Source organism: Dendropsophus ebraccatus, chromosome 5, assembly GCF_027789765.1.
Source record: "Dendropsophus ebraccatus isolate aDenEbr1 chromosome 5, aDenEbr1.pat, whole genome shotgun sequence".
Classification (NCBI taxonomy): Eukaryota; Metazoa; Chordata; class Amphibia; order Anura; family Hylidae; genus Dendropsophus; species Dendropsophus ebraccatus.
This window is the reverse complement of record NC_091458.1, coordinates 22,036,968-22,064,720: the sequence shown is the minus strand read 5'-3', so window position 1 is coordinate 22,064,720 and position 27,753 is coordinate 22,036,968. Positions and strand designations below refer to the sequence as shown.

At 42.3% G+C, this 27,753-nt stretch overlaps 1 protein-coding gene across 5 annotated transcripts in view; it reads left to right on the top strand.

Moving 5' to 3' along the window:
- FAT3 (FAT atypical cadherin 3) overlaps positions 1-27,753 on the top strand; it is a 485,754-nt gene that overhangs the window by 293,103 nt on the left and 164,898 nt on the right. For all 5 annotated transcript variants that reach the window (XM_069969660.1, XM_069969659.1, XM_069969657.1 and 2 more), the window contains exon 5: positions 19,802-19,863. In XM_069969660.1, the coding sequence (XP_069825761.1) occupies positions 19,802-19,863 (62 nt within the window). The remainder of the gene's footprint in view (positions 1-19,801; positions 19,864-27,753) is intronic.

Sequence of the window (27,753 nt, the reverse complement as noted above, 5' to 3'; positions counted from 1 at the left end):
CATATACTGTGTTTGCACAGGGGCCTGTGGGACAACAAACATTGTCCTGGTAGCAAAAGAAAAAGTTCCCCATTGTTTTTTGTTTTTTTTTGCATTGTGCCTCATGCTCAAGAGATGCAAACTGTGCTGTGTTGTCTTCATGACCAATTTCCTGTCTTGCGTACATCCTGTAATCAACTTCCTGTTCCTGCTTTACACTCTAGCCAGGAATTTAACCTACTCCTCCCCCACCACCACTAGCCTCTATCGAATTTCTATACCAAGGAGAAGATGTGGGCCTGGTCTATACATTCCCGATTATGAAATAATACAGAAAAATAAATTTGGGGAAATTTTTGAGCTGTAATCCGGCTATAGCACTTTCTGTTGTGGCGGCTATATAAATCTAGTGTCTGACTTCAGATTTACCCTCAGAATGCACTGCAATTGGCCGCGGCTCTGGATACAGACCCGAACAGTCATAAACTACTCCATAACAGGAACTTCAATGCCGGCACCGGCGGCATACAGAGCTATGAGCAGCCCTAAGTGCGATGACATTAATCCTCTTTTTAAAAGCACCTCTGGACAAGTGCTGTCAACTCAGAGAATGGCACCGGAGGCCGTATCTCTGGCATGTATTTAATGCAATTGCTCGGCCAGGCGCTGTCCTCTTACTGCAGGAAGCAGCCAGGAACAGGGAATAGTTCATACCCAGCTACAGATTTACGTCTTTGTGACTTGTGGACTGTAATAGAACAAACCAGCTCCTAAGGTGTAATAACCATGTCCATGGCTTGCCGGCAGCCCGACCCCTGTCAGTTTGATGGCCATTTTCAGGATCCAAAAACACCGGATAATAATCCTTTCATCCGTTATAGCCATGTAATCACCCGCGCTCATCTGCAAATGAGACCAAATGGGGTATATTTAAGGGGACCTGTCACCTAAAAAGAGTGAAAGCCATGTATTTTGGATGACGGGTCTGTATCCTGCCTTATAATTTTTTATGTCAGGATTGGCCTATATTTTAGATTTCTGGTTCCTAATGAAGTAGCGGGACCCATGTGACAAGTCGGCTTTTATGGAAATGGGCTTTATTGGGGTTGTCCCACTGATACACTGGTACAATCTGTTGTGTATCACTAAATATAAAGTAAAATTACTTAGATCAATGTATTGTTCTTTTCCCTCTTTGTTCTGATTAATTTCCCATTGCTCATCCCCTTTAAGATGAAGCAAACTAGTAACTTCTCCCAAAAGGCTTCATATCGTCCATCCATAAAATCTCGGCCCTGACAATAAGCATTATTACTATTGACCCCGTTTTAACGTAACTTTTATGCTGCAGGATACAAGGCAGGCAGAATACATGTAGAAATACATAAAACAGCAGTCAATAAACCACATCCATCGTCCTTGGAAGCAGCCACTACCACCGCAGACTGAGACTTTGGATAACCGGCAGACTGAGAGACAAATATCTTTAATGTTGACTGCAAAAAAAAAATTTAAAATTACAGTTATTATAAATATGAGGAGGAGCAGTATGTGTACTCAGGATACTGCAATGTAGACCTCCTATATGTGCTGCATATACTTAAACAGGTAAAAGAACATAGCTGTAGTTTTACAACATCTGTTGCCAAAAGTTCCCGATCCTTGATTTAAGAGGTTGTCACATATCTAGATTATAACAACCCTACAGTATTCTAACAATGAAGGTGTCAAGGGCCAGATACAGCTTATTGGCCTATATAAATGCCCAAAGCAACCCTTAAGCAAATATTTGTAGGAAATCATATAAAGCCCAATCACGTCAACCTGCAGTGCTTAAGAACTACAATAGCGTCACACCGTGCTTTTCTATACGATTTCTCTTCATCATAACCTATAAATTATACGTAGAAAATAAATGGCCTAAAAAATGTGCCTCCGAGGGGTTAAAGAGGGATCGATGCGCCGTCGGATGATGTATAGTAAATGAGGAGTGAGTATGAATTGCTCGGCCAGGAAGGCAATTGTGGCTTGAATAAACCGGGGCTTGATGGCTGATGAGAGAACTCTCGCTGACACAGTGTAAAATAGTTTATGGAGCGGTTCATAAAGCTTTTTATCCAGCCCTGCATAAAAATAATAACATTCATACAAATCAAGTGAATGGACAGGCAGGTCACAGCTCTCTCAAGAGCTCTCAATAGAGACAGAGTCAAAAATCACCGGGTCCGCCGCCTGAGCTGCATATATTAATGTCAGTGCACAAAACGGGAGCGGGAAGGAGCAGCTTTAGGTCACGGCACCAGAAAGCATTGGCCTAGCTGTATTGTTCACAACCAGAGCCTAGAGGGATGCGCGGAGCTCCTGGGCCGGGAACATTTGGCTCCTTAGATGATGAATGCCTCAGACACCGGTTATGTTATTACATTATGGTACAAGGGTCACAACTCTGAGCGACATACTATAAAACATATAGTCGGCAAATTACTTACACAGGTAATAAAGTGGTTCAACACAATATACCGCTCGATGTAGCTAAAATTCTATAGAATCAGCCAACAGGTTTGCGAACAGGAGTGCGCCCTCGAAAATTGTGTTGTATGAGACTTTGATGTTTTGAATTTTACGTCCTGTAAAGACAATGTAACCCTAACCTAGTAGGGTTAAAGGGGTTGCCCAGGGGTTGCCCAGGTACGTACTTACCTCCCTGGCTCCTGTGCTGCCTCCGATATTATGCTGCACTGGTCACCACTGTGCTTTCGTGTTCGGGACATGACACAGCAGACCCCTTCCGCCAATCAGTGACTCAGACTAGACCACTGCTACTGTCACTGATAAGATGAGCTGGCCTACTTAATCATATGCCTGATCCGGGGACTGGAGCAGCATAAAACCAGCGGCAGAGCGGAAGCCAGGTTGGTAATTACATGTTATTTTTTTAACTCACTGCTTACCCTTTTATACAACTTACAGGTCCTTCCCAAACTACCCCTTTAGGGTTAAAGGGAATCTGTCACTAGGTTTATGCTGCCTTCAAAGAGGGCAGCATAAACTGGTGACAGAAATGCTGAACAGATCGGTGTATTACTTACATCATTTTGTTCAGCCGTTCTCCTAATATGTAGGAGAATAGGATTCTTGCCACACCTCTCCCCCTGCCCTCCATTGTTTAATGCTTAAAAGGGTTCTCCGGCACTGATGAAAAAAAAAAAATAATAATCAGTCAATCATAAACATAGTTTTTACACTTACCATCCCTCCGGAGTCTGTCTCTGTTTAAATTTTCCGCTGTTTGCATTGCCCTGAAGCTCCAGTTGGTGGCTTCATTTTTTCATTGCTTCCTGGTTTGGGCTTTCCCATGATGCACTTTGTCTCCTGTGATGTCTAACTGACTCTGTAAAACTGTTAGATTGCTTACATATTATTCAGCCAATCAGAGCTGAGCAACCTGTGTCATCTGACAAAAGGCTGGCCTAACAGGACTTAGACCCGCCTCCCTCTTGATGATGTCATTGTCACAAAATGGCTGCCACAGAGCAGCCTGGGGTCAACAGTCATTAGGTAAGAATGAGTTTACTTCACTTCCTGGTGGGGGATTGAGGGGGGAAAAGATAAGGAAGGGGGCAGATAGGTGATTGAAGCTTATTACAAAGTTATATAACTTTGTAATGTGTTTTAACTACTGGGAAAAAGCTTTTCGCTGGAATACCCCTTTACTACTGTCTCCAGTAGTGGTGCTATGCAGAAAATTGTACCACCAGCCTCACTGATAAGTGGGACTTCACGACCAGTCTTTCTAACTGTTAGGGATTGTGCAGAGATGACAATCCCTTTAAGTAGATTAGATAATTACAATAATTACGCCATGGCATTCATTTAGTCGCTCGCATGCAATCTAATAGACAGTAGGGGGTTACTGTCAGAGTTGTGGTGGGCCATCTACCTATTGAGCCCCTATGTACCTGAACAGGATACCCCTATGGTATGTCCTTACCTGCCTGTGAAGAAGGTTCTGGTGATGAAGAGGCTAACCAGAGGTCTTACCCTCAATTTTAGAGTATGTCTTAACTGTATCCTCTTGTACCATTACCTTCTGACATTCCGACCTGTTCTACAATTTATTGTGATGGGGCATGGAGGTATTTTTAACACTTTATTATTTCCCATTTGACTCTTAAGTCTCTGGATCAATAAAGCTTCCTGTCATTGAATATTAACTTATATTATTCTGTCATTTGAGCTCCCTAATGGAGGAAGCATCATGCATAATGGATTCATACATTAGTAAATCTGTTCGATGACACAATCCGATTTACCTATAAATATATTTATTTGTGTTAATGTTGAACGTAATTTCTGAAGTCGTAAGTGAAATGGGGGGGGTGGGGGAGTACATGTGGGGTCAGATCCTCCATTAGTTGTCCTCCCATACTGGAGACAAAATGGAGCCTTGATAAACAATTCATAGGTGTAGTTTCTTTCTGAGTGACAAGAACCTCTGTAGAGTACTGGTCTCTAGTGTTGAGCTATATGTCTAAATATTTGGGTTTTACAATGTTATTAGAACCTCAACGCTCAGCTTTTTATTCCCTGCTGTTTTAGAAGTTGGATGCCACCCTAGGGAGTCCTGGAAAACATGCATACAGCTATAGACCATAGGCTGTATCCATGTTTTCCTGGCAGATCTAGGGCGGCATTCTACTTCTGCTGCTGCGGGGAATCAAACGCAGAGCATTTGGGTTCGGATAACGTCGCCAAACCTGAACATTTTGACAGATCTGCTCAGCACTACTGGTCTCTAAAGGAACTACATTTGAGTAGTTGACCCCAAGGTCCTGTCCTGTTCTGGAAAAAATCACCAAAAAATAAATTGGGCTTTCTATGTACACGACTGCATGCCCGATTCCACACTTGGTGCCCAATGTTATGGGAAGACACAGGATGCAGCTACATTTACTAATGTTAGGTGTTTTTATGTAGCGTTATGTGTGATATGTTTTTATTATTTGGACCCACAATGGTTTACTATAGATGGTACTACTCAGCTTACCATACCATACCAACTAAGTAGAGGTATTACATTTAGCCCCTGGCTGCCAGTATATCATTTGTTGGTTGACCTCCATCTTCCATGTGCCATTTACATTGGCATAATTCTGTGTTGATCTTGGGGCCCACGGGTGTAACTATAGGGGGTGCGAAGAGTGTGGTTGTACCCATACCTAGGGGCACATAAATGTAGTATAATATCAAAAATAGGACATCCTCCTAAAATAAGACACCCCAACTAGAATGCCAACTAGCCTAAAATAAGGCATCCACCCTAAAATAAGGCACCCCCGAAAGTAAGGCTGCTAACCAACCGCTTGCCCCCCTGCAATCCCCGTGACTCATCTAATCTCCTTGTGGACCCTGACAGCCAATGCCGCAGGCATACTGGTCCATGACCCCACGTCCCGCCGTCACATGGCCTGTCGTCCCACCACACGGTGCTGCTGTGCTTCTACAGGACATTGGTGAGTATGCCAGGGGGGTTTTGGGGAGAGAGCCAGGGGGAAGGCCGGGGGGTAGAGAAATAAGAAATCCTCCGAAAATAAGACATCTTTCCTCTTTGATAGCAAAAATTAATATAAGGCACTGTCTTATTTCCGGGGAAACATGGTAGTTGGGGATCCTATTTCAGATTTTGTATTGAGGCCTCTTAAAAGTACCAACTTGTAGGTGTGATTGGACCCTCTCCAAAGCACTTCAGATACCACCACGGCCTCAGTGCCGATCAACTATAGTCACACAGTGGTCTCTGAAGGCTCGATCCTGATTGCACCACTTAGCATAAGTAAAGCAACCACAAGGACGCCAGATCTATGATTGTTCCCGCATACCAATAAAACCTCTTAGATAAAGAAGCCGACACTTCACTGAAATTTACCAAACCCTTCAAGGACGATAAACCGAGAGCAGTCAGTAATTCCAGGAGCCATTTACATGATGTCTCAGTTCTAAAGAACTTTCACAACTTTTTTTTTTCTTTTATCCTAAAGAGGAAAAAATGTTTGTGTGAATATGAACGGCGAGATTAAAAACGTAATTGCGGTTTAGACTTCAGATTTATTTGAAAAGGGGATAATGATAGTAATTACCCAGTTTGAGTTTTGTGGAAGACTAATTAGATCCCCCAAAAAGCATTTGTATGCAGAGGAAACAACGCAGCGCACATAAAAGGACCATCTGTTTTCTATCTACTTACAACGGTAATGTTGCGTGCTATTATTTTATACTCGGTATCGATGTTGACATGCAGCGGGGGACGTGTTTTTATTCACTTACGGGATAACCTTACGTTTTTATGGCTTTGTTCTTTTGCTCCGGGGACTGAATTAAGCAGACAGTCGGATGTGGTGCTCCCAAAGTTGGGACAGCAAATCGTGGATAATTGAAAAGATAGAAAATTTAAAGTATCAGGTGCAACAATGGTAGTTTGCCGAGACCACTTCAATGGTGGTGGTGGTTTTGCACAAATGCAGTGGTCCATACTGGATCTTTTGAGAGGGAGGACCCAGCCTTGGCTGTTCCTGACTTTTTTATATTTTGATACCGAGTGGCAAGAACATATGTTGAACTCCTCTCTCTCTGAAGAGTTGGCCCAATTGTAATAGAAAGGTATCGGCTGGGTAAAATTGGGCGGCAAACTTAGAATGCATTTTTGTTCTATGTACATCACTGGTCCCACACTGTTCAAAGATTAGTTGCCTATCCTATGGACAAGTCAGGAAAAACAGCAGTCAGACCTCCAACCAGCTAGAGTCTCTTATTCTGCTGATTCTACCTGCAGAATAGTGAATGCAGCTCTGAAGTAAAATACTGGATGTAACTCAGGATAAGTAATGTATGCACACAGTGACACCACCAGCAGAATAGTGAGTGCAGCTCTGGAGTATAATGCAGGATGTAACTCAGGGATCAGTATAGGATAAGTAATGTATGTACACAGTGACCCCACCAGCAGAATAGTGATTGCAGCTCTGGAGTATAATACAGGATGTAACTCAGGATCAGTACAGGATAAGTAATGTAATGTATGTACACAGCGACCTCACCAGCAGAATAGTGAGTGCAGCTCTGGAGTATAATACAGGATGTAACTCAGGATCAGTACAGGATAAGTAATGTAATGTATGTACACAGTGACCTCACCAGCAGAATAGTGAGTGCAGCTCTGGAGTATAATACAGGATGTAACTCAGGATCAATACAGGATAAGTAATGTAATGTATGTACACAGTGACCCCACCAGCAGAATAGTGAGTGCAGCTCTGGAGTATAATAAAGGATGTAACTCAGGATCAGTACAAGATCAGTAATGTAATGTATGTACAGTGGGTACTCTAGTAAGTGCCGCATTATTTAACCATATTATTAGATGTTTCCCCAAAAAAATTTACAGGAGAAAACATTGTAAAAAATAATAGAAATATAAATTTTGCATGTGATTACAGACGATCCAGCACAAGCAGAGATTTAACAAGCTTGGAAAATAATTTTACTATGCCTCAAGCAACTCATAAAGAATCCAGTTGTTTCCTGCACCCAGCAGAAGAAGACGCCATGCTGGAGGAGACTGTTCTCTCTTTTCTGTACTGAGTTTTGTATAGAGAAACTCAATCTTTCTTATAGTCCCCATGGAAATAAATTTACATCCAATTGGGTCCATTCCAAGTAACCCTGAAAGGGCTTCTCTGGGATTCTCCTTAGGAGAGACCATTAAGTTTTGACAGTGGGGGTCCGGCTTCCACCATCACATACAGTAGGTTGAGCAACACAACCAAGCACAGCTGCTCGTAAGGAAACAATGAGCTGATCTACTGGGATCCTAGTGGTCAAATCCCCCCATAATAAAACAATCATGGCCTTTCCTGTGTCAGAATGTATATTAAAGGGATTGGCCATATTTTATGGACATTTTCAACAGACGCCATAAACCGAAACAGAATAAAAGTTTTCAATACACTTACTGATAAAATTCTTCAGCTTTGGGGAGAATGTTTCGAAAGGAAATTTGCCGGAAATTTTGGCAAAAGAATTTCTGCACCATCAAATTAGAAATCTTCTATAGAACACAAGGGGTTAACTTTCTTCTAAGCTGCCCTTATATTTACTTATAGAGCATGGCTTAGTAGTCTTAAGGCCCTATTCCACGGAACGATTATCGTCCATATGTTTTAAAAATGTTAAGCCCTTAGAAGGACTGTTGGGTGCTTTGTGGATGATTCCTGCCTTACCGCACACTAATTCCCTGCCTAACCCTCTCCCTGACAGACAGCAGCTCTCTCCCTAATCTCTTCCAGCCTGCGTCTGACGCGAGCACCCCAGGACCTGATTCTTATATGCCCGGGTTATCTGATCTGGCCAGCCAATATCGACATGGAGGGTTCCCACATGATGCTTCAAGCTCCCAAAGGAAGATGCCATTGTCTCGAGTATCGCAAGATGCTCGTCCGAGTAATGAGCACCATCGAGTACCCTAGTATCAAGCTCGGACGAGCATGCTCGCTCATCTCTAACTTTTTGGGTTTGGCAAAGTTCTTAGAAGTCGAACGCTCAGCATTTGAGTCCCCATGGCTGCAGAGGTTGGATGCCGCCCTAGAGAGTCCTGGAAAACAAGCATATAACTATAGGCTTGCTGAGTTCAGTCTCCGGATTCAGATATTGTCCCCAATGGTCATACCCCAGAAGTGGGATTCAACCTCAGCTGGATCGCCCAACTGGGGAAAAGCTATGATCCTACACCAATGGGAAGCATTCAGTGTTTTCCCCACCATGGACCCCCACTTTATTGAGGTGAGGAGATAGCAGAGTGAGCTCACATCCCCGTCTCCTCCTCCTCCTCTGCATTGTCGGAGAACCTGTTCCTGAAAATTTGAATGCCACCCCTGTCCCCACCTTTCAGCTTGTTATACCCTGTCCTATGGATAAGGAATAACAGATCACTAGTTAAAGCACTCAATGCAGTGAAATCCTAGGTGCATTGCTCCCTGGAAAACATATCTATAAATAAGGAAACATTTCTAATCTTGGGATAACCCCTTTTAAAGGGATAAAGGGATGTCCCCATATCAGCTTATATAGTTATACTTCGACAATTTTGGAAATTTAGCAAACTTGTCTCCTTCTCCTGATGTGCTGCTCCTTCCTCCCTCCCTGGTAATAAAAATCTATTTAGTGACAGACCACTGCTTTTAGAGCACAGTAGTGGTCGGTAACCTACACAATGAGCAATATGAGGGAAAGAGCAGCGAGGAGACAGGTTTGCAAAATGAATGTATTTTCAGAATATTTACAACTTGATGGGTTGCACAAGTATATCTGTATTGGCAAAGATGGGGATACCCCTTTAAGGAAAAAAAACCGCTAAAGCGATATCTACATACTGTATGTTTTTTGTAATGTGATAAGAACTTTATTTTGAGGCCCAAAAATCACTAGGAGCAAATAAAAGCCATCCAGTAGTATTTGGCGGTGTGCAGTAGTATTACATGGGGACTGAATTGCTGTATTACATGGGCTTTTTAAAGTGGAATCATTTGGGCACTATATGGTGGTATAATATGGTCTGTATATAAAAGTATGGAAGTATTATGTGAAATAAAATAACAAGAACAGGTGTCTACTGTGAAAAACTTGGGGTCCCTAATGAGCTTGTAGCCCAGGACCCCATGTCTGTGCTATAGGCTATGCTCCTAGAACAACATGTCCATTCTTAATGGCTCCTTAAATTAAAGGGGAACTCCAGGTAGAGGTTAAAAAAAATGTAACTTCTGCAGAAGCATAACGCATTACTTACCTACAGTATCTATCCCAGTTTTGAAACTCCCAAAAATCCATTTGTTTGGGGGGGGGGGGGGGGGGGAGGGTGTTGCTCTGTTTTGTGTTTATGTTCTTACTGGTTTGGCATTTCCCAGAATGCAATTCTTTCCCTCATGTGATCATCACAGCCCCCACCCATTACAATCAGAAAAATCGGTGCAGCAGCTGCTTCTGGCCGGACAGAGATGGTAAATCAGTCAGATGATTGGGTTATCCAGCCCCGCCTCCTGTGACATCACACCCCGCCCCCTGTCTGCATCATCAGCCTGATCTCAGCAAACACACACAATGTGAGACAGAGGTATGAAAGATTTGTCTCCTAAGGGGGGATAGCAGCAGGTGCAGGAGACAATGTGAATTGGCACAGGGGCCATTTCTTTTCACTTCCTGGATTTCTATCAGCTACCAGTCTGGCAGAACTGTACAGATACAGTAATACATTGTATAGACACATCTATATAACTTTTAATGTACTTTTAATAGAAAACAAGTTTTCTTATCCGGAGTTCCCCTTTGGTTTGTCACCATATAGAATAGAGGAATAATTCTAATAATGTCGGGATAGGGAACTATTATTAAAGCAGTTTTTTTAAATTATTTAAGGCGGTGCATCCTTTTAAGACAACACAGTAAAATCTGTGTGTCAGAATCATCACTTTGAGAGTTTTTTTTGCCTTTGTAAAGTTGTGAAGAATTTGGAATATTTTCTCCACTTAACACATCCACCGCGCCGGTAGAGTCTTTAGATAATGGAAACATTTGCCTAACCCGCGATGTCTATTTGATGTGATTTCGCATCTGCTTCCAGTTAATATGTGACAGGTCTTAAGAAATAATCACACCCCTGCCACACGAGATGAATAAGCGGCGCGGATATTAAGCCCGATACTTACCTACTAACCCGTTTCCATGGCAACTGCAGAATGTTGCTATATTTTAGAGATAACTAACTCGCTCCGCATGGTTCTTGGTAACCCCGAGATTTACAGGCCGCGTGACTTCATGGTAACTAATTGTTATTGAAAAAATAATTCTCCCAGGATGGGGGGCAGGGGAGCACCTCGGTGTCATATAAGATTTATTTTGCAGTTGCCGACAGGTTTCACCTATTTTTTTTTAAAGGTGCGCGCCATTGGCGGGGGTGAATTACATAAATTTAATAACATCGGAGATGGATTTTCTAAATCTCCAGGATTTTCTTTTTTAATTTTAAGATTCTTTAATATAGAAGGAGCGCGGGGTCGGTGCGGAGGAACACTTTGATTAATGATGTGTCGCCGCATCAGATGTTCGAGGCGTGAAATAACACGTTCCGTACATTTAGAGAACAATGGAAAGATTAATTGTCTGCGGCCCCTCGCTTCGGAAACACATGTTATTACAGTGTAAAGTAGCCGCTCTGTCATCTGGGGGGAGATTATCAAGGAGCAATGTTTATTTCAGGACCAGCAGGCCATGGTATACAAGAAAATCCTAGGAATCTGGCATTCAATAGTCCAGAAATTCTGGCAATTCTGTATCTGGAAAGATGGGGGACAAAAGTCTAAAAATTCTGTCATTCTGTTACTGGAAAAACTGGGTGACAATAATCTAGATGTTTTAAAAGTCTGTTTCTGGAAAAGCTGGATGACAAGAGTCCAAAAATTCCTGGCATTCTGTTTCTGGAAAACAATAGTCCAGATATTCTGACCGTCTGTTTCTGGAAAAGTTGGGTGCCAATAGTCAAGATATTCTGTCTGCTTCTGGAAAAGCCAGGTGAGAAGAGTCCAGATACTCTGACAGTCAGTTTCTGAAAAAGCCAAGTGACAAGATTCTGAATATTCTGACAGTCTGTTTCTGGAAAAGCTGGGTGCCAAGAGTTCAGATATTTTGACAGTCTGTTTCTGGAAAAGGTGGATGCCAATAGTTCAGATACTCTGACAGTCTGTTTCTGAAATAGCTGGGTGCCAATAGTCCAGATATTCTGACCGTCTGTTTCTGGGAAAGCTGGGTGTCAATAATCCAGATATTCTGTCACTTCTACTTATTGAAATATTGAGAGACAAGAGACAAAAATTCCTGTCATTCTGTTTCTGGAAAACAATAGTCCAGATATTCTGAACGTCTGTTTCTGGAAAACCTGGGTGTCAATAATCCAGATATTCTGTCACTTCTGCTTGTTGAAATATTGGGAGATAAGAGATGAAAATTCCTGGCATTCTGTTTTGGAAAAGCTGGGTGACAATAATCTAGAAAATCTCAGTGACTTCCCTTTTGAGAGCTTTAAAAGATATTCAAGCTTCAAGAAGATATTTTGAATGCCACCTTGCTTGCCAAGAAAGTTAGATCTATATTTACCATGTACAGGATAATCTCTGTAATCCGGCATCCAATAGTCCCGAACTTTCACAACTCTTATATGGGCTACATAGTAGGCAGAATATAAATTATATAGAAGTAAATCCTATAATTTAGTATTCAATAGTCCAGAAAGTTTTGCCAAAAGCAGCGCCACACCCGTCCACTGGTTACTTGTGGTATTGCAGCTCCATCCAATTCAGTCATGTGTTACTAGTAGATCTAAGGGTATTTTCAAATTAGGGGCTATGCAGATTATGTCCTATTTTCTGGAAAGCATAGAGCAGCTGAGTGTCAAAGTGAAGGACACCATGATGGCATGGTGTAGCCGTCATGGAACACACCATGACTGCACCCACCTAGAGAAGATGTGATACAGACAATCCTAAGTGAGCGGCAATGCATCTAGTGTACTGTGTGCATTGCTGCTCACCACAGTACTTAAACGGTTAAAATAGCAGGACCATCCAAGGGTCAGTAATAGCGCCATATCGTTGTGCATGAAATACTGCGTTTCCCTCTCCGGCTACTCAAACTGGCCCAGTTACTGTTTGTGCTGAGCGTTCCCATGTCCTGACAGCTTGCTAATAAAGCAGCAATAGATGAGAGCAGCGTCTGCCAGGAGTTATTACAGATCACAAGTGTGAGTGTGATGACAGGGCGGGAAGAGCGGCCCTGTCTCTATGACAGCACCATGCATCCGCTATCTGCCTCCTACAGTCCTGGGCTCCACACACAAGTGCCGAAGAGCCAAGAGGAGTCAAGTGGATTCAGGGAATTATTAATGAGCTCAGACTTAGCCATCCTTAAAGGCTTCCACCGAGTTAGTGGAGGACCCTTCCCCGGATAATACATTATGCAAATCTGTGTTACAGTGCAGTGACTGTATACATGTAGTTTTGTTGGAATTTGTATAATCTGTTCTTATTACTCTGAATATGGCTTCTCTTAGTGGATTCTGTAGGCAGTTTTAGTTCTGGTTGCCTAGCAACCAACAGACTTCCTACCTGGGTGACCACTGATTTAGTACATGCAGCTCTGTGCTCTGACGCGGTCACAGGAAGTTCGCTGACTCTCTGTCCAACAAAGTGATGAGGGAATATGGGAAAATTTGTTTCGGGTAAAATGGGATTTGATTCAGACCAAATAAATCTGTGTGAATCCACATTGTGCTGAAAAGTCATGTGCAACAATTTGATGTCAGGACTGTCCATTTGTATTCAAGGTCATTAACACCATGACAGTGTGACCGACCCTTAACCCTATCTTACCCTTAACTCAATCCCTAAATTTATCCCTAACGCCATCTCTAACACTTTTTCTAATTCTATCCCTACCTAAATCCCTAATCCTGTCCCTAACTCTATCCCTAACTTAGTCTCTAAACTTATCCCTACTTCTATCCCTAACCCTACTCCTAGCTCTATCCCTATCCCTATACCTAGCTTATTCCATATGCCTAACTCTATTCCTAACCCTATCCCTAACTCTATCCCCAACTCAATCCCTAAACATATCTCCATAACTAACCCTATTCCTAATCCTACCCCTAACTCAATCCCTAACCCAATGCCTAACACTATTCCTTACTATATCCCTATACCTAACTCCATCCCTAACCCTATTCCTAAGTCAATCCCTAACACTATTCCTAACCCTATCCCTAACTCAATCCCGAACCCAGTCCCTAAAACTACCCCTAATGCCATCCCTAACCTTATCCAAAACGCTATCCCTAACCCTATACCTAAATCTATCTCGAACCCTTCTGACAAAACTGACAACAAAAGTTTTGAAAATCCTAAAATTTGAGGAAAATTGGAAATAATTTGATTAATTTCAAATCTATTTACTACCACTGTTGGTTGTCCCCTATCAATAGGACATTATTACTGGAAAGGGGAGGTTGACCATTGGAACTCCCATGACCATCAGAGTTTCTGTATGGAACACGAACTTCCTTATTCACGGACAGCAAAGCAAATGCTTTGGAAATGATGAGGGATTGAAAGTTGCCATGCCGCCCCCCCCCACCCCCATGTCTGGGTATCTCTGCCATCTTGGTTTTACACATCCCCTTGCACTTCTATGCTTGTAACAGGAATCCAGAATTTTGGGATAATCTAATGCGGGTAATGCAGCCCTATTAGAATTGTCCAGTCAGTAACATTGTTGTAAAATATGGTAACTTATCATTTGGAATAGGCCGATAACACAACCCTATTGACGTCCTTGCCTGCCCAGAAATATCCTCTTCTTCAATCTTATATGGACGGAAGGATTTGCCTATTATCGGTTGCATTATAATAAGTGTGAGTCCCTGGAACATTCACATTCTTCAAGAAACAAAGGCGTCTGCTTTGTGCCAAGTACTTTGGGGCTGTGAAATATCCACGTCTTGCTGCTCGATAGAGACGTATTCAATGGGCGCCTGAATTGCCCTCCATTCCCTTTGCAAAAACGTTTCATCTCAGATGATGATGTCATCGGCAACAGGTGGCGCAGCCTTCATGTAGTCTCTGGCTTTGTTTAGAGTTTTTTTGTGTTGTCAATGAAAGGGCTACCGGCGGCCTAACGGCTACAATTAGCCGCTCTTCATTGCACATTGATGGAGTGGCCCATTCAGCGGCCTTGGCTGGGCCGCCTTAGTTTTTTTTTTCGATGTTTTTAATGTAGCACATGTAGAATTAGTCACCGGAGTTTTCTGTTTGCAGCGTTAAATAAAGTGTGTCCCTCCTGCAGTAATCAATATGTAGCGAGGCAAAAAAAAAAATTCTGTTCCTGCACACGGCTCTATATAAATTTTTGGCACATGTAGCAGCTCCATCTGGAATATGCTGTACTGCAGATAGTGGCTCGCAAATGAAGTTTGTTGTTTCATTTAGAAGCGGAAAATATGTGTTTTAATTAAAAGGCAGCCTGCGGACGTGATGGGAATAACGGTGCCCTCTCCTGGGGCACGCGGTAGGGGTATATGCCGCCATAATCCATAGGCCAGGTTTTAGGTGCTTAGGTACATCATTACGGTAATTTCACAGTCATATGAACACACATAGTAGGAAAAAGACCGGTTTACTTATGAGTTGGCGCTTCTTTTTGTTCTGCAACCATACCTGTGATTTTACCATCCTATGGCGCTGCTGTACATTAGCATGATGGCACTGAATGGATTTTATAAAAAAAAAAAAAAAAAAGAAAAAAAGTAAAGAGTTTAAGCTTTGTATATGGAGAGAGCTGTAAAAGTATAGTAAAGTTGTTTAATGGGGAACTATCAGCAGGTTAGAGGAATCTAACCTGCTTATGGCTCCCTACTGCACACAGGGCGCTGAGGATGAAGGTATGTCTCTTCCCTTCATGCTCGGCACCATTTTAATGTAGCGCCAGTTCAGCTTCCCCAGCCTTCCCACTCCACTGATAATCATTAGAAGGGAGGGGCCAGCCTGGGGGTGAATCGTTGCTTTGGGGGTGGAGCAGTGCTCCAAGCAGTCTTACCAGACATAGCACTACATTAAAACTGCACAGAAACGGTGCCAAGGATAGAGGGAAGAGACATACCTTCATCCTCAGCGCCCTGTGTGCCATAAGGAGCTATTAGCATGTTAGATTTGTCTAACCTGCTGATAGTTCCCCTTTAAAGCGACTCTGTACCCACAATCTGTCCACCGAACCACTTGTACTGTCTGATAGCTGCTTTTAATCCAAGATCTGTCCTGGGGTCCGTTTGGCAGGTGATGCAGTTATTGTCCCAAAAAAACAACTTTTAAACTTGCAGCCCTGTGACAAATTGGCGTAGCCCAGAATGTCTATGCCCTAGGCCTGCGACGCCTCTCCATCCCTCCTCCCCATCCTCATCATCATTAGGAATGCCCCTGGGCATGATTTCTCCTATTCATCACTTGTCTACACACTGCACATGGGCCTTAACAATCCAACATATGTGCAGTGTTCAAACAGGTGATGGTTAGGAGAAATTATGCGTGGGGGCAATCCTAATGGTGAAGAGGGTGGAGAGGAGGGACGGAGAGGCGGTTCAGGCCTAGGGCACAGACACTCTGCCAATTTGACACAGGGCTGTTTAAAAGTTGTTTTTTAAAACAATAACTGCATCATCTGCCAAATGGACCCCAGGACAGATCATGGATTAAAAGCAGCTATCCGAGGCAAGGTAGTTTTTAGTGTTAGGTTAGAGCTCAGGAGAAGATCTTGGGAAAGCTTAGGGTCAGTTCTTAGATTTATCATCTTCTGCTTTATTTCTGACTACAGTCCTTATCATTCCTTTGCGTCATCATGTAGTCTATTATGTCTGATGTAGTGATGAGCGAATAGTGAAATATTCAAATATTCGATATTCGTATGAATATCTCCCGAATATTCAATCGAATATTCAGTCCCATTAAAGTCAATGGGAACAAGTATTTGATTATTGAAAAACATCTATTCGACCACTTGGAGGTAAAAACCGGAAGCTGGGGGATTTGAACGCTTATCGAATATTTATCGAATATTCGGCGAACTATTCAATAATATTCGATAGATCAAATCCCTTACTATTCGATCGAACAGTATTCGCTCATCACTAGTCTGATGCCTTTTGTCTGTTGTTTAGCTACTCCATGCTGGTGATGTCCTGGGAGCCACAGTTTGGGTCCTATTAGACAAAGCGATTTTTAACGATTAGTGATTAACGAATAAACAATCACAAACGAGATTGTTAACCTGAAATCGTTCACCACATTACACAGAACGATAGTCGTTAGTTACGATTGTTATAACGATTACCATGATTGTTTACTCCATCTGATCCCAGCAAAAGAAGGAACGATTTGGAATTTCACTGAACGATTAGTGAACGTGAATGTGGAATTAGTAGAACGATTAACGATGATTTTAGGGTCAGATCTAAATCAAGGACACACAAACAATGTTTGGATTGTTGCATGTACTTATGATTATCGCTTAAATTTGAACGATATAACGATTTTCCGCACGATAATCGTCCCGTGTAATAGGGGCCTTAGGGCCCAGGAAGAGTGGTAGCTATAGATTAAAACAATCCTGCCATCTAGTGACCAGCTCCATTACAGTAGATGTGTGACAGTCAAACATGTGGTGTGGTTGTCACCCGGCCACCGCTCTTATAGATCTAACTTAGATCAAATCAGTGAGGCATGAAGTGTTGTCATGGGGAATACGACTTAACAAGAATAGGATATTTCATTCTTTTTTTATAATTTTAGAACTAAATGAGGTGTAATATAAATCATCCAGTAATGTTCCTTTATCTAACGCCCTGTGTCTCCATGTGTAGTCTTTCACATTAGTCCTCGCTTCTGTTTTGCTCTTTCCACATTACTTTTGATGGAGTAGCCGCGGAACGAGTCGGAGTATGTGAATTATTAAGATTAAGTAGATGCAGCCGGCACATTAATTCCTGACATTTGTGATTTCCCTGTGTTGGAAGGATATTGCTTGGACAGCTCGCCCCCTGGTTACTCCGAGCATTTCGGAACAGATTATTGTCTGGGAAGCCGCTTACTTTCTATAATTTTACCTTTTTTTTTTTTCTTTATATAGAGCAGATAGTAGGAAGTAGTATGAAGTATCTACGGGGACTTTTATTATCTGCACACTGTAGTAAGCGTCAAGGTTACCGTCCTGGATTCTGGTCAGTCCCTGTAAGCTGAAACCAAGGCTGGATTAAAAAAAAAAAAGTTAAAGAAAAGTTTTTGCATTATACTTTTTATCTCTTTTGGATCCAGGCATAGTTTTGGCTTATATATATTGATGTGAAATACTATGCATAATGGGGCCTAATAGTGTTGAGCGGACTTGTCAAACTGTTAGGTTTCTGCAACGTTCTCCAAACACTCGGAATTTGACTCCTGAAGAAGTTGGATACCACCCTAGGGCTATAAAGAAAACAGCAATGTGTCAAGGAGGCGTTCCCATGGGCCTGTAGTGCTGAGTTCTGGAATTCTTCTTGGTTCCTCCTCCCATTCTTATCCCTGTTTAGTGCTCAGCGTCTATCTGTAAATGAAGCAGACGTAGGGATAGGAGGAGGAGCAAGGAGGCGCTACAGCCCGCAGCACTTAGAAACACCTCTTTGACACTTTGCACAAGCGTATAGAAGCATTTCCTCATGACAGCACACCTTATTCATGTACCATTGAACAGTGTTTTTGGGGACCAGGGCTGTATATAAAACGTAAGAGGCGAAATTGTTTTGTTTTGTTTTTTTTCTTCCTCTACAGGCTACAGTATGGTGGTGGCAGCTACATCAAAAGTATCTATCTTGCTTTACTCATTTTAAGGGGTTGTCTGATGTTTGGCTTTTTTAAATATATTTCTGCTGGTGCATATAAAACAATAAACATGTTATACTTACCTGTCCGCACTCCCCTAGTGTCCTCCTGAGGTGTCACCAGTGTTCTTTGTTGACTGCAGAGCATCCACTTCCGAAACAAACTCATCTCATCAGCCAAACAAACTCATCAGCCAATTACTGGCCACGTGGCTGTCCCATCTCAGTCTGTGAGTGGGCTGTCACCCCTGAGACGAGTTAGCGGAGGGTCTGCAGTCAGCAGGGGACACTAGTGACACCACAACATGACACCGAGGGAGCTTGGAGAGGTAAGTATATGATGTGTATTGTTTTATATGCACCAGCAGCAATATGTTAAAAAATGGCAAATGCCGGACAACCCCTTTTAGTGCTGCCTCCTTTAACAATGCCACCCAAGGCTTGAGTCCTGGTGAGTCTAGTGACAAATACAACCCTGTTGAGTTTGCATTCATGGGTATCGTCCTTACAACAACTTTGCTAAATTTGAATTTCACTATAGAGAACTATAGAGGCACCTATCCACAGGGAAGTTTGAGGTTTGGGGTCTTCTCATCATAATCTATACACCCTATAACAGTATATGGACCGCTTTGGGGGTCTGCTATGAGGCTGTAAATATAATAAACGGGTGACCATTCATTTCAGCTATATTAGAAAAGGAATTGTCTTGATGAACCTAGCCCTTTAATTCACTTAATGGAGATTTCAAAACTACAATATTGATATCTTATCCATAATATAGTCCATCAGTATCAGGTTGGTGGTGGTGGTGGTGTCTGGTTTCCAGCCAATCAATTGACTAAATAGGTCACATCTGCACACTGTATTGTTTATCAGGCATAGTGCCATTCTTTTAATAGTGGCTGTGTTTGGTATTGCAGGAGCTCATCTGCAGTACCAGTTACAGCCACTACCAAATACATGGCGCTGTATTGATCTCCTTTAACAAGCTGTTCATCAATATGATAGTCTTGGAAAACTCTTTTTAATGGACTAATTTAGTGAAAACCTTGTACTGTGTACAGAATACCTACACTATCTAGTTACTATACCGAGCCACTCTGTATCTCACAGCATTATCCCCATCCCGTCCTATCCCATCGCTGCATAATTGAACGCTGCTGCATTTGCTGTGGTATAAATGGCGGACATTAGTCTCCGCATTGATCTAATAGTCTTTGAGTGTGATATTTATTCAGCCGCAAATGACTTAACAAACTGTCCAGTACTTAAGCAGGAGTTATGGGAACTCACCTGACGTCTCCTTTTGCTTTCATTTAGGTCTCATTACAACCACGTCCAGAAAGTTGGATCGCGAACAGCAAGCGGAGCATTTTCTGGAGGTAAGGCACCGGCCGGGTGATAGCCAGAGCTTATTTTAGGCTTTGTGCCGTACTCCATGCCAGGATAATAAAGCGTCTTCTCATTGTAAAGCACTTCAGCATTAATAAGTAATGTCATAGTCAGAGTAATGGGAGACAGCAGTGTTAATGCTTTTCTTTTATCATATCACATGAAAGGCAGTCCCAGGGCTGCTGCTAATAGTCAAGTGACAGAACCCATCGACGTCTACAGAGGGTCGCTATATATATAAGGCTAATGCTGACTGACTGGGCCTTAGGATCAGTAGAAAGGGCTGACGTCAACACAGGGCTTACCCGGACAAGTGCTGGGGGCCCAGTGAGGGAGGGGGGCCCGGTGTTCTGATGTTCAGCCCCCTCACTGTAGTGTAGTGTGAGTGCTGAACATCAGAAGACATAGAAAGAGCAGGACCTGTGAGTAGAGATGAGCGAACCAGCCGAGGTTCGGCTTCGTCTGCAGCCTCCGTGAAGAGGGTGGATACAGCCGGAGGACCACCTGGAAAACTGGGGTACAGCCATAGCCATAGGCTGTATCAGAGTTTTCCAGGTGGTCCTCCGGCTGTATTCACCCTCTTCACGGAGGCTGCAGACAGTGGGAATCAGATGCCGAGAGTTCAGGTTCATACGAACCCGAACCTCGGCATGTTCGCTCATCTCTACCTGTGTGCCTCCTGCACAGAGAGAGAGAGATGAAGGACCTGATCACATGACCCACAGATCCTCAATACCACAGTATGGAGAGCAGACGGACAGAAAGGAAGAGGGAGAAGACTGAGCTGTAAGTGCTGTGTGTATGTGTGTGTGAGTCAGTCAGTAAGTGTGTGTCAGTCAGTAATGTTTGTCAGTAATGTGTGTCAGTCAGTAAGTGTGTGTGTGTGTGTCAGTCAGTAATGTGGGTCAGTCAGTACTATTTGTCAGTAATGTGTGTCAGTCAGTGATGTTTGTCAGTAATGTGTGTCAGTCAGTAAGTGTGTGTCAGTCAGTAATGTGTATGTCATTAAGTGTCTGTTTCGGTAATGTGTGTCAGTAATGTGTGTTTGCGTATGTTAGTGGTGTCTCAAGTTATTGTGCATAGTGGATTGATAGATGATGAGGGGCCCACTGAGGCTCTTTCGCCCAAGGGCCCCCAAAAACCTGGAGCCAACCTATGATAAAGTTCTGCATTCCCACACCACCAGGGGCAGTAGTGCCCACTTCAGTGGAGACATATGATAAAGCATGGCATGCCCACACCACCAGGGGCAGTAGTGCCCACTTCAGTGGAGACATATGATAAAGCATGGCATGCCCACACCACCAGGGGCTGTAGTGCCCACTTCAGTGGAGACATATGATAAAGCATGGCATGCCCACACCACCAGGGGCTGTAGTGCCCACTTCACTGGTGACAGTTTCTACCCCATGACATCCATGGGTACATGTCAATGATTATGTGGCTCCCATTGTATGAGAAGACCATCACCAATTATTGTACTGTATCTACCTAAAAAAATGGATGTTGCAATCCTGCAGCTACTCAGCTTGTCCCACCATAGTGGTATGTATCCTAGTTTTGTTTGCTGGTTGTTGATTCACATGAAGTATACTCGTATATCATTGTATCCTCATCCTAATGGTTTGGGGACTATTACAATAGTGAGGTAGTCTGAAATGTTATAGTCTGCTCCATCCATCTTAATATACAGTATATTGTATGTATAAATGGTCTCCCCCATGCTATTTGTCACCTGATAGCAGTTACACAGAGCAGTTACACAGAGCATCTATGTCTCTGGGGGATCTGTCCTGTCCTATATTCTGAAGACAATCCATTGATGTGCATGAGCACTGTGTACTGTCGCTAGATATTCCGGGCAGGGCATAGCATACAGCAGCGTTCTGCTGCTCCTATTCCAAGGAACGACGGCAGCAGATCGTTGCTGTATGAGTCCTTTGTTTTTCAACATGTTTGAAAGACAAACAACGCAACGATCAGCCGACATGAACGATGTCGGCTGATCGTTGCCTTCTATTCCACAGGGCGATTATCAGCCGTGACGGCCGATACTGGCCAGATGCGGCCGATAATCGTTCTGTGGAATAGGGCCTTTACTGCAAGGTTTCCCTACAGACTACAGCCAGGAGTCCCTCCAGGGGGACACCATGTGATCAGCTGATAGATAAAGAACTATTCTAAACAGTAGAGACTGTTCAAGGTGGACAACCCCTTTAAGAATCGGTGAGAAAACTAATTTCTTGCAATCAGATGGTTCTATGTTTTAATCTATTTGCACTCAACCATGTGACATCTTTCCCTTCCAGTCCTTGTTGTTGACTACTAAAGATGAGCGAACCTCCAGCGTGCTTGGGTTTGTCTGAACCTGAACGATTCTGCCTGAAAAACATGGAAATAGCCATAGGTTGTATCCATATTTCTCAGACTCCCTAGACCAGCATCCAACTTCTTCAGCCACCGGTAATCAAATACAGAGCGTTCAGGTTTGGAGAAGCCCAAGTCTAACCCATTTTTTTGACTATCAGTAGACATTTAGGCGGCCAGGAGTGATTCCTTGTCTCACACAAGTGAATGAGGTCACATTGCATCTGTGACCACACAGACAGAAAAAATCCATCTTGGTTGGGTTTCTTCACAACTACCTGGTCACAGTTGTACAAGCCTAAGGGTCGCAATGCTACCCTATTTAGTTTTATAAGGAACGGTCTTATTACACATTTTTTTTATTTTAAACGATAGGTAGATGAGCGTATATGAAAAAAATTACAAACCCAATATGAAAAATTGCGTTCGTAAATATGCCGTGGACAATGACAATTGACAATGAGTCAATGAAAGACTTGAAGACGATTAACAATGATTTTGAGGTCAGCTCAAAAGATGCGATCAACGGCATAGGAACGAATTCATGTTCATTGTCTGATCATTGCCACATTTACACCAGATTATCGACTAAATCTGAACGATTTAATAATTTTTTGTGCGATAATCGGCCCGAGTAAAAGGCCCTTAAAGGGTTTGCGCTACCAGGCAGCTAGAGGATTGTGCTGCCTTTCTCTCCCGCTATTGAGAGGCTATTTCATAATTATTCCATTAAATGTAGACAAGGAAATTAAAAAAAAAAACACATGCTAATGAATCACAGATGGGCAGATTTCTCCTATATTCTGTTGTTTACGGTAGCAGTTCTCGCCTTGATTGCACTTGTCATTAAATCCTGTTCGTTACGCCAAAAATTATATCACTTGGTACAATCCAAGAATCCAGTGGAACGCTCTCTATTATTACTTTTTGTGTGTGTGTGTGTGTGACCCGTTTTACGAAATGGACTTAACTTATCTTTTGCCGTATATCAAGCACAATCACTTTTACGATTTGAAATTCTGGTCGGAATCTCTCATCAGCTCTATGTGACCTAAACCAGATCCTGGGCTTAATGAGCTCATGTGGTGACATAAAATGAAATTACGCTGCTAAAATTAATTGTGTGCATCTCTCTCTGTAATGTAAAAGGAGCATTTGCTATTAAAATGATTAGCGCCATTGATTAAGAAAAAGATCCAAAGAGGAAGTGGTGCACCCCCCCCCCTCCCGAGATGTTTCATATGCAACATTCTGAGTAGTGCACAAAAGTAAAAATTGCTTCATTGTGTGACTATTACAACATAAGTCTAGTTTGTGTAGAACTCTAATTTTGGAAGGAAACGATGGATATGATGAGTTGGTCACTGTTGGAAAGATTGTATTCACGCTGGTGTAAATGGAAGCTATGACACTGTGCCAGTTCTGTTGTATAATGGATACAAACAGGGATGACAGGATCTCCATTGACTTCTAGCAGTGTCCATTGGGGATCATCCAGGTTTTCTTCAGTTTTATTATAAAATAGTAATGTATTCTGTGTAAGGGAAAGTTCGCATAAGGATTACGCCATCCAAGGCCTGTATGTGATGCCAAACTGTCAACATTTGATGTTGACAGATATATATATATATGTACAGGCCCTATTGACTTCAATGGCAACTCATCCTAGGCAGCTAAGATCCAACAGTCCTATCCCTTATCTGTGGGCGTAGTCAGCCAGTCCTGGAAAAATTAGCAGGTTTGGGCAAAGATTTACCAATATATTTGATGGCTTTTATAGTGAAAATGTAAATCTTTATGTAAGGCTATAAACAACCATAGTATACCCCAAGGTCACACTCATAGCCGTCCAGGAAGCTGTTTGGTGGAGGTCTCACACTTTGGCTGCTCAGGGGCAGTTACCCCAGGTTAGGACCTCCCCCTGTGCCCTCACACCACCTCATTACTTCCCCCGCAGGACTCTTTGAGCACATTTAGAATGTCTTATATAATGAAAGCTGTCATCTGCAAGCAAACATTACATGGGAGGATAACATACAACAAAGGACGTGAAATCATTGTGAACTCAACGGGAACCATATTGATGTCTGCTTTAACCTAATGTGGTCACAGGAGTTGACAGAACAAGACGCACCTCCCTCGAGAACCCCATGTAACTTTTTGAAACGTCCCCTAAGAATACAGTAAGCCATTAATTTGCTGTAAATGACGCTGTACAAGAATAGAAAAGACACAATCAAAGGAAATAGAAGGAATCGGTAATTATATATAATGTATCTGGATGGAGCCGCTACCATAATGGCTCCTTGGAGACCTTTCCGATTTGCTTTGTGGGATTATGTTGTCATTGGGCTTAGTTACATGAAGATTTAGATGAGATCTGAAATACTGGCAAGGTTATAAAATATACCACTCCGAGAAAGTGGTGAAGGAAAAAGAAAAAAAAAAAAAGAGAGAACCAGATTTATCTTGGAATTAAAATCCCATGGCTCCCATGGCTGTTATCTGGTTTTAGCGCGGCTCTTAAATCTGACATCACACTGATCAATCCGTGTCTGTGACATGGTAGATTACCCTACAGCATGTTTTATCAACTTCATTATAAGGCACTGCGGGCCGCGGTTAACTACATTAGGCTTATTTCTCCCAGGAGTCAGATCACTATTTTAAAGGTAAAATGTATCTCCAGTATTTATGGGATTAGTTTCACTTTATTTTCAATAAAAGTTCTGTAAAGCATATGGCCGACCTGTATATTGTCTGCCACATACTGTATCTATTAGTGTCAGCAGGCTGTAGATATTCCTTTGCTTTACCAGAACCACTAACTGTTTAAATTGAAATAGGTTTCCTTAATGTATTTTGCTAAGGTCACTGCTTCCTCCAAGGTCAACACAGTCATCAGTCTGTCATTATTTTCATGATCTGATTGGCTGCAAAGTCTTTTTTATTCTCATTCACTTAGGGACACTACTTAAGTCACATGCAGTGATGTAATCACAAGACTATATAGGTCACTGCTTACTCGAAGATCAACATACTCCTATTCTGCTGCTGTCCTTATTTCCATGATCTGAATGACTGCAAGGTTTTTATTCTTATTCATTTGAAGACACTGCTAAAGCCACATGCAACTCTGTCCTCAGTAATCTTATCACAGGAGTATATAGGTCACTACTTACTGGTGGACCGACACACTCCTCTTCTGCTGCTATCATTATTCTCGTGATCTGATTGGCTGCAAAGTATTTATTCTCATTCAGTTGAAAACACTGCTGAAGTCACATGCAGCTTTGTCAATAAGTAATGTAAAAACAAGACTATATAAGTCATTGCTTACTGGAATATCAGCACACTCCTCTTCTGCTGCTGTCCTTATTCCTGTGATCGGAATGTTTTTTTTTTTTTATTATGGCTTATTTAATGTCACTGCTCCAATGGCCTGCAGCTTGGTCCTTTGTAACATAATGACATAAGTGGATAGGTCACTGCTTCCTCCAATCTCAACACAATCCTACCCTGCTGCTGTCATTATTTTCATGATCGAAATGGTTGCAAAAATGTTATTCTCATTCATTTGACCTCACTTCTCAAGTCACATGCAGATCTCTGCTTACTAGAATATCAACATCCTCCTCTTCTGTTGCTGCTGTCAATATTCCTTTCATTGTTATGGCTACAAAGTTTAAAGGAAAAGTGCGGTGAAAATTTTTATTAAAGTATTGTATTGCCCCGCAAAGGTTTTACAAATCCCCAATATACACTTATTGCACATAAAGTGTCTTTTTCCCTGCACTTACTACTGCATCAAGGCTTCACTTCCTGGATAACATGGTGATGTCACTTCCTGGATAACATGGTGATGTCACGACCAGACTCCCAGAGGTGTGCGGCTGTTGCTACTGGAGAGGATGATGGCAGAGGGACACTGAGGGACACAGGGCACTGGAGGAACACTGAGCATCCCTCTGCTATCATCCTCTCCAGCAGCCACAGCCCGCACAGCTCTGGGAGTCGGGTTGTGACATCACCATGTTATCCAGGAAGTGACATCACCATTTTATCCAGGAAGTGACATCACCATGTTATCCAGGAAGTGACATCACCATGTTATCCAGGAAGTGACATCACCATGATATCCAGGGAAGTGACATCACCATGTTATCCAGGAAGCGACATCACCATGTTATCCAGGAAGTGACATCACCATGTTATCCAGGAAGTGACATCACCATGTTATCCAGGAAGTCACATCACCATGTTATCCAGGAAGTGACATCACCATGTTATCCAGGAAGTGACATCACCATGTTATCCAGGAAGTTACATCACCATGTTATCCAGGAAGTGACATCACCATGTTATCCAGGAAGTGAAGCCTTGATGCAGTAGTAAGTGCAGGGAAAAAAGCACTTTATAAGCATTTCCCGTAAGAAGTGTATAGTGGTAATTTGTAAAACTTTTGGGGGGCAATACAATACTTTAATAAAAAAGTTGCCTGACTTCTCCTTTAATAGGTTTCACTTTATGACAGTGATCAAGCTCAATCCTCTGTAACATAATCACATGGGTAGATAGGCCACTGCTTCCTCCAAGATTAACACAGTCCTCAGCCACTGCTGATGGTCTTACTTTCATCATCTGATTGGCTTTAACATTTTTAATATGGCTCACTTCATCACACTGCTTCATTTAAATGCAGCTATCAGTAATATCATGACATGAATAGACAGGTCACTGCTTCTTCCAAGATCAGCACACTCTTCTTCTTCTGCTGCTGCTATCATCACTCTCATAATTGTATTGGCTACAGAGTTTTTCTTTTCAATTCTTGCTTTCCCCAAGATACTCATCCAATCACATGCAGTTCTGTCCTCATTCATGAGACTGAATAGGTCACTGTCTCCTTAACCCCTTAAGGACCGTGCTAACCTTCATTTTTGCGTTTTCGTTTTTTCCTCCATGTGCTTAAAAGGCCATAGCACTTGCATTTTTACACCTACAGACCCACATGAGCCCTTATTTTTTGCGTCACTAATTGTACTTCGCAATGACAGGCTGAATTTTTCCATAAAATATGCTGTGAAACCAGAAAAAAATTATATGCGCAGTGAAATTGAAAAAAAAACACAATTATCTTTCTTTGGGGGGGCTTCATTTTTACGCAGTGTGTCCTATGGAAAAAATTAGTTGTTATATATGTTCCTCAAGTCATTACGATTAAAACGATATGTAACATGTATAACTTTTATTGTATCTGATGGCCTGTAAAAAATTAAAACCATTGTTAACAAATATACGTTCCTTAAAATCGCTCCATTCCCAGGCTTATAGCGCTTTTATCCTTTGGTCTATGGGGCTGTGTGAGGTGTCATTTTTTGCGCCATGACATGTACTTTCTATCGGTACCTTGATTGCGCATATGCGACTTTTTGATCGCTTTTTATTACAATTTTTCTGGATTTGATGCGACCAAAAATGCGCAATTTTGCACTTTGGGATTTTTTTGCGTT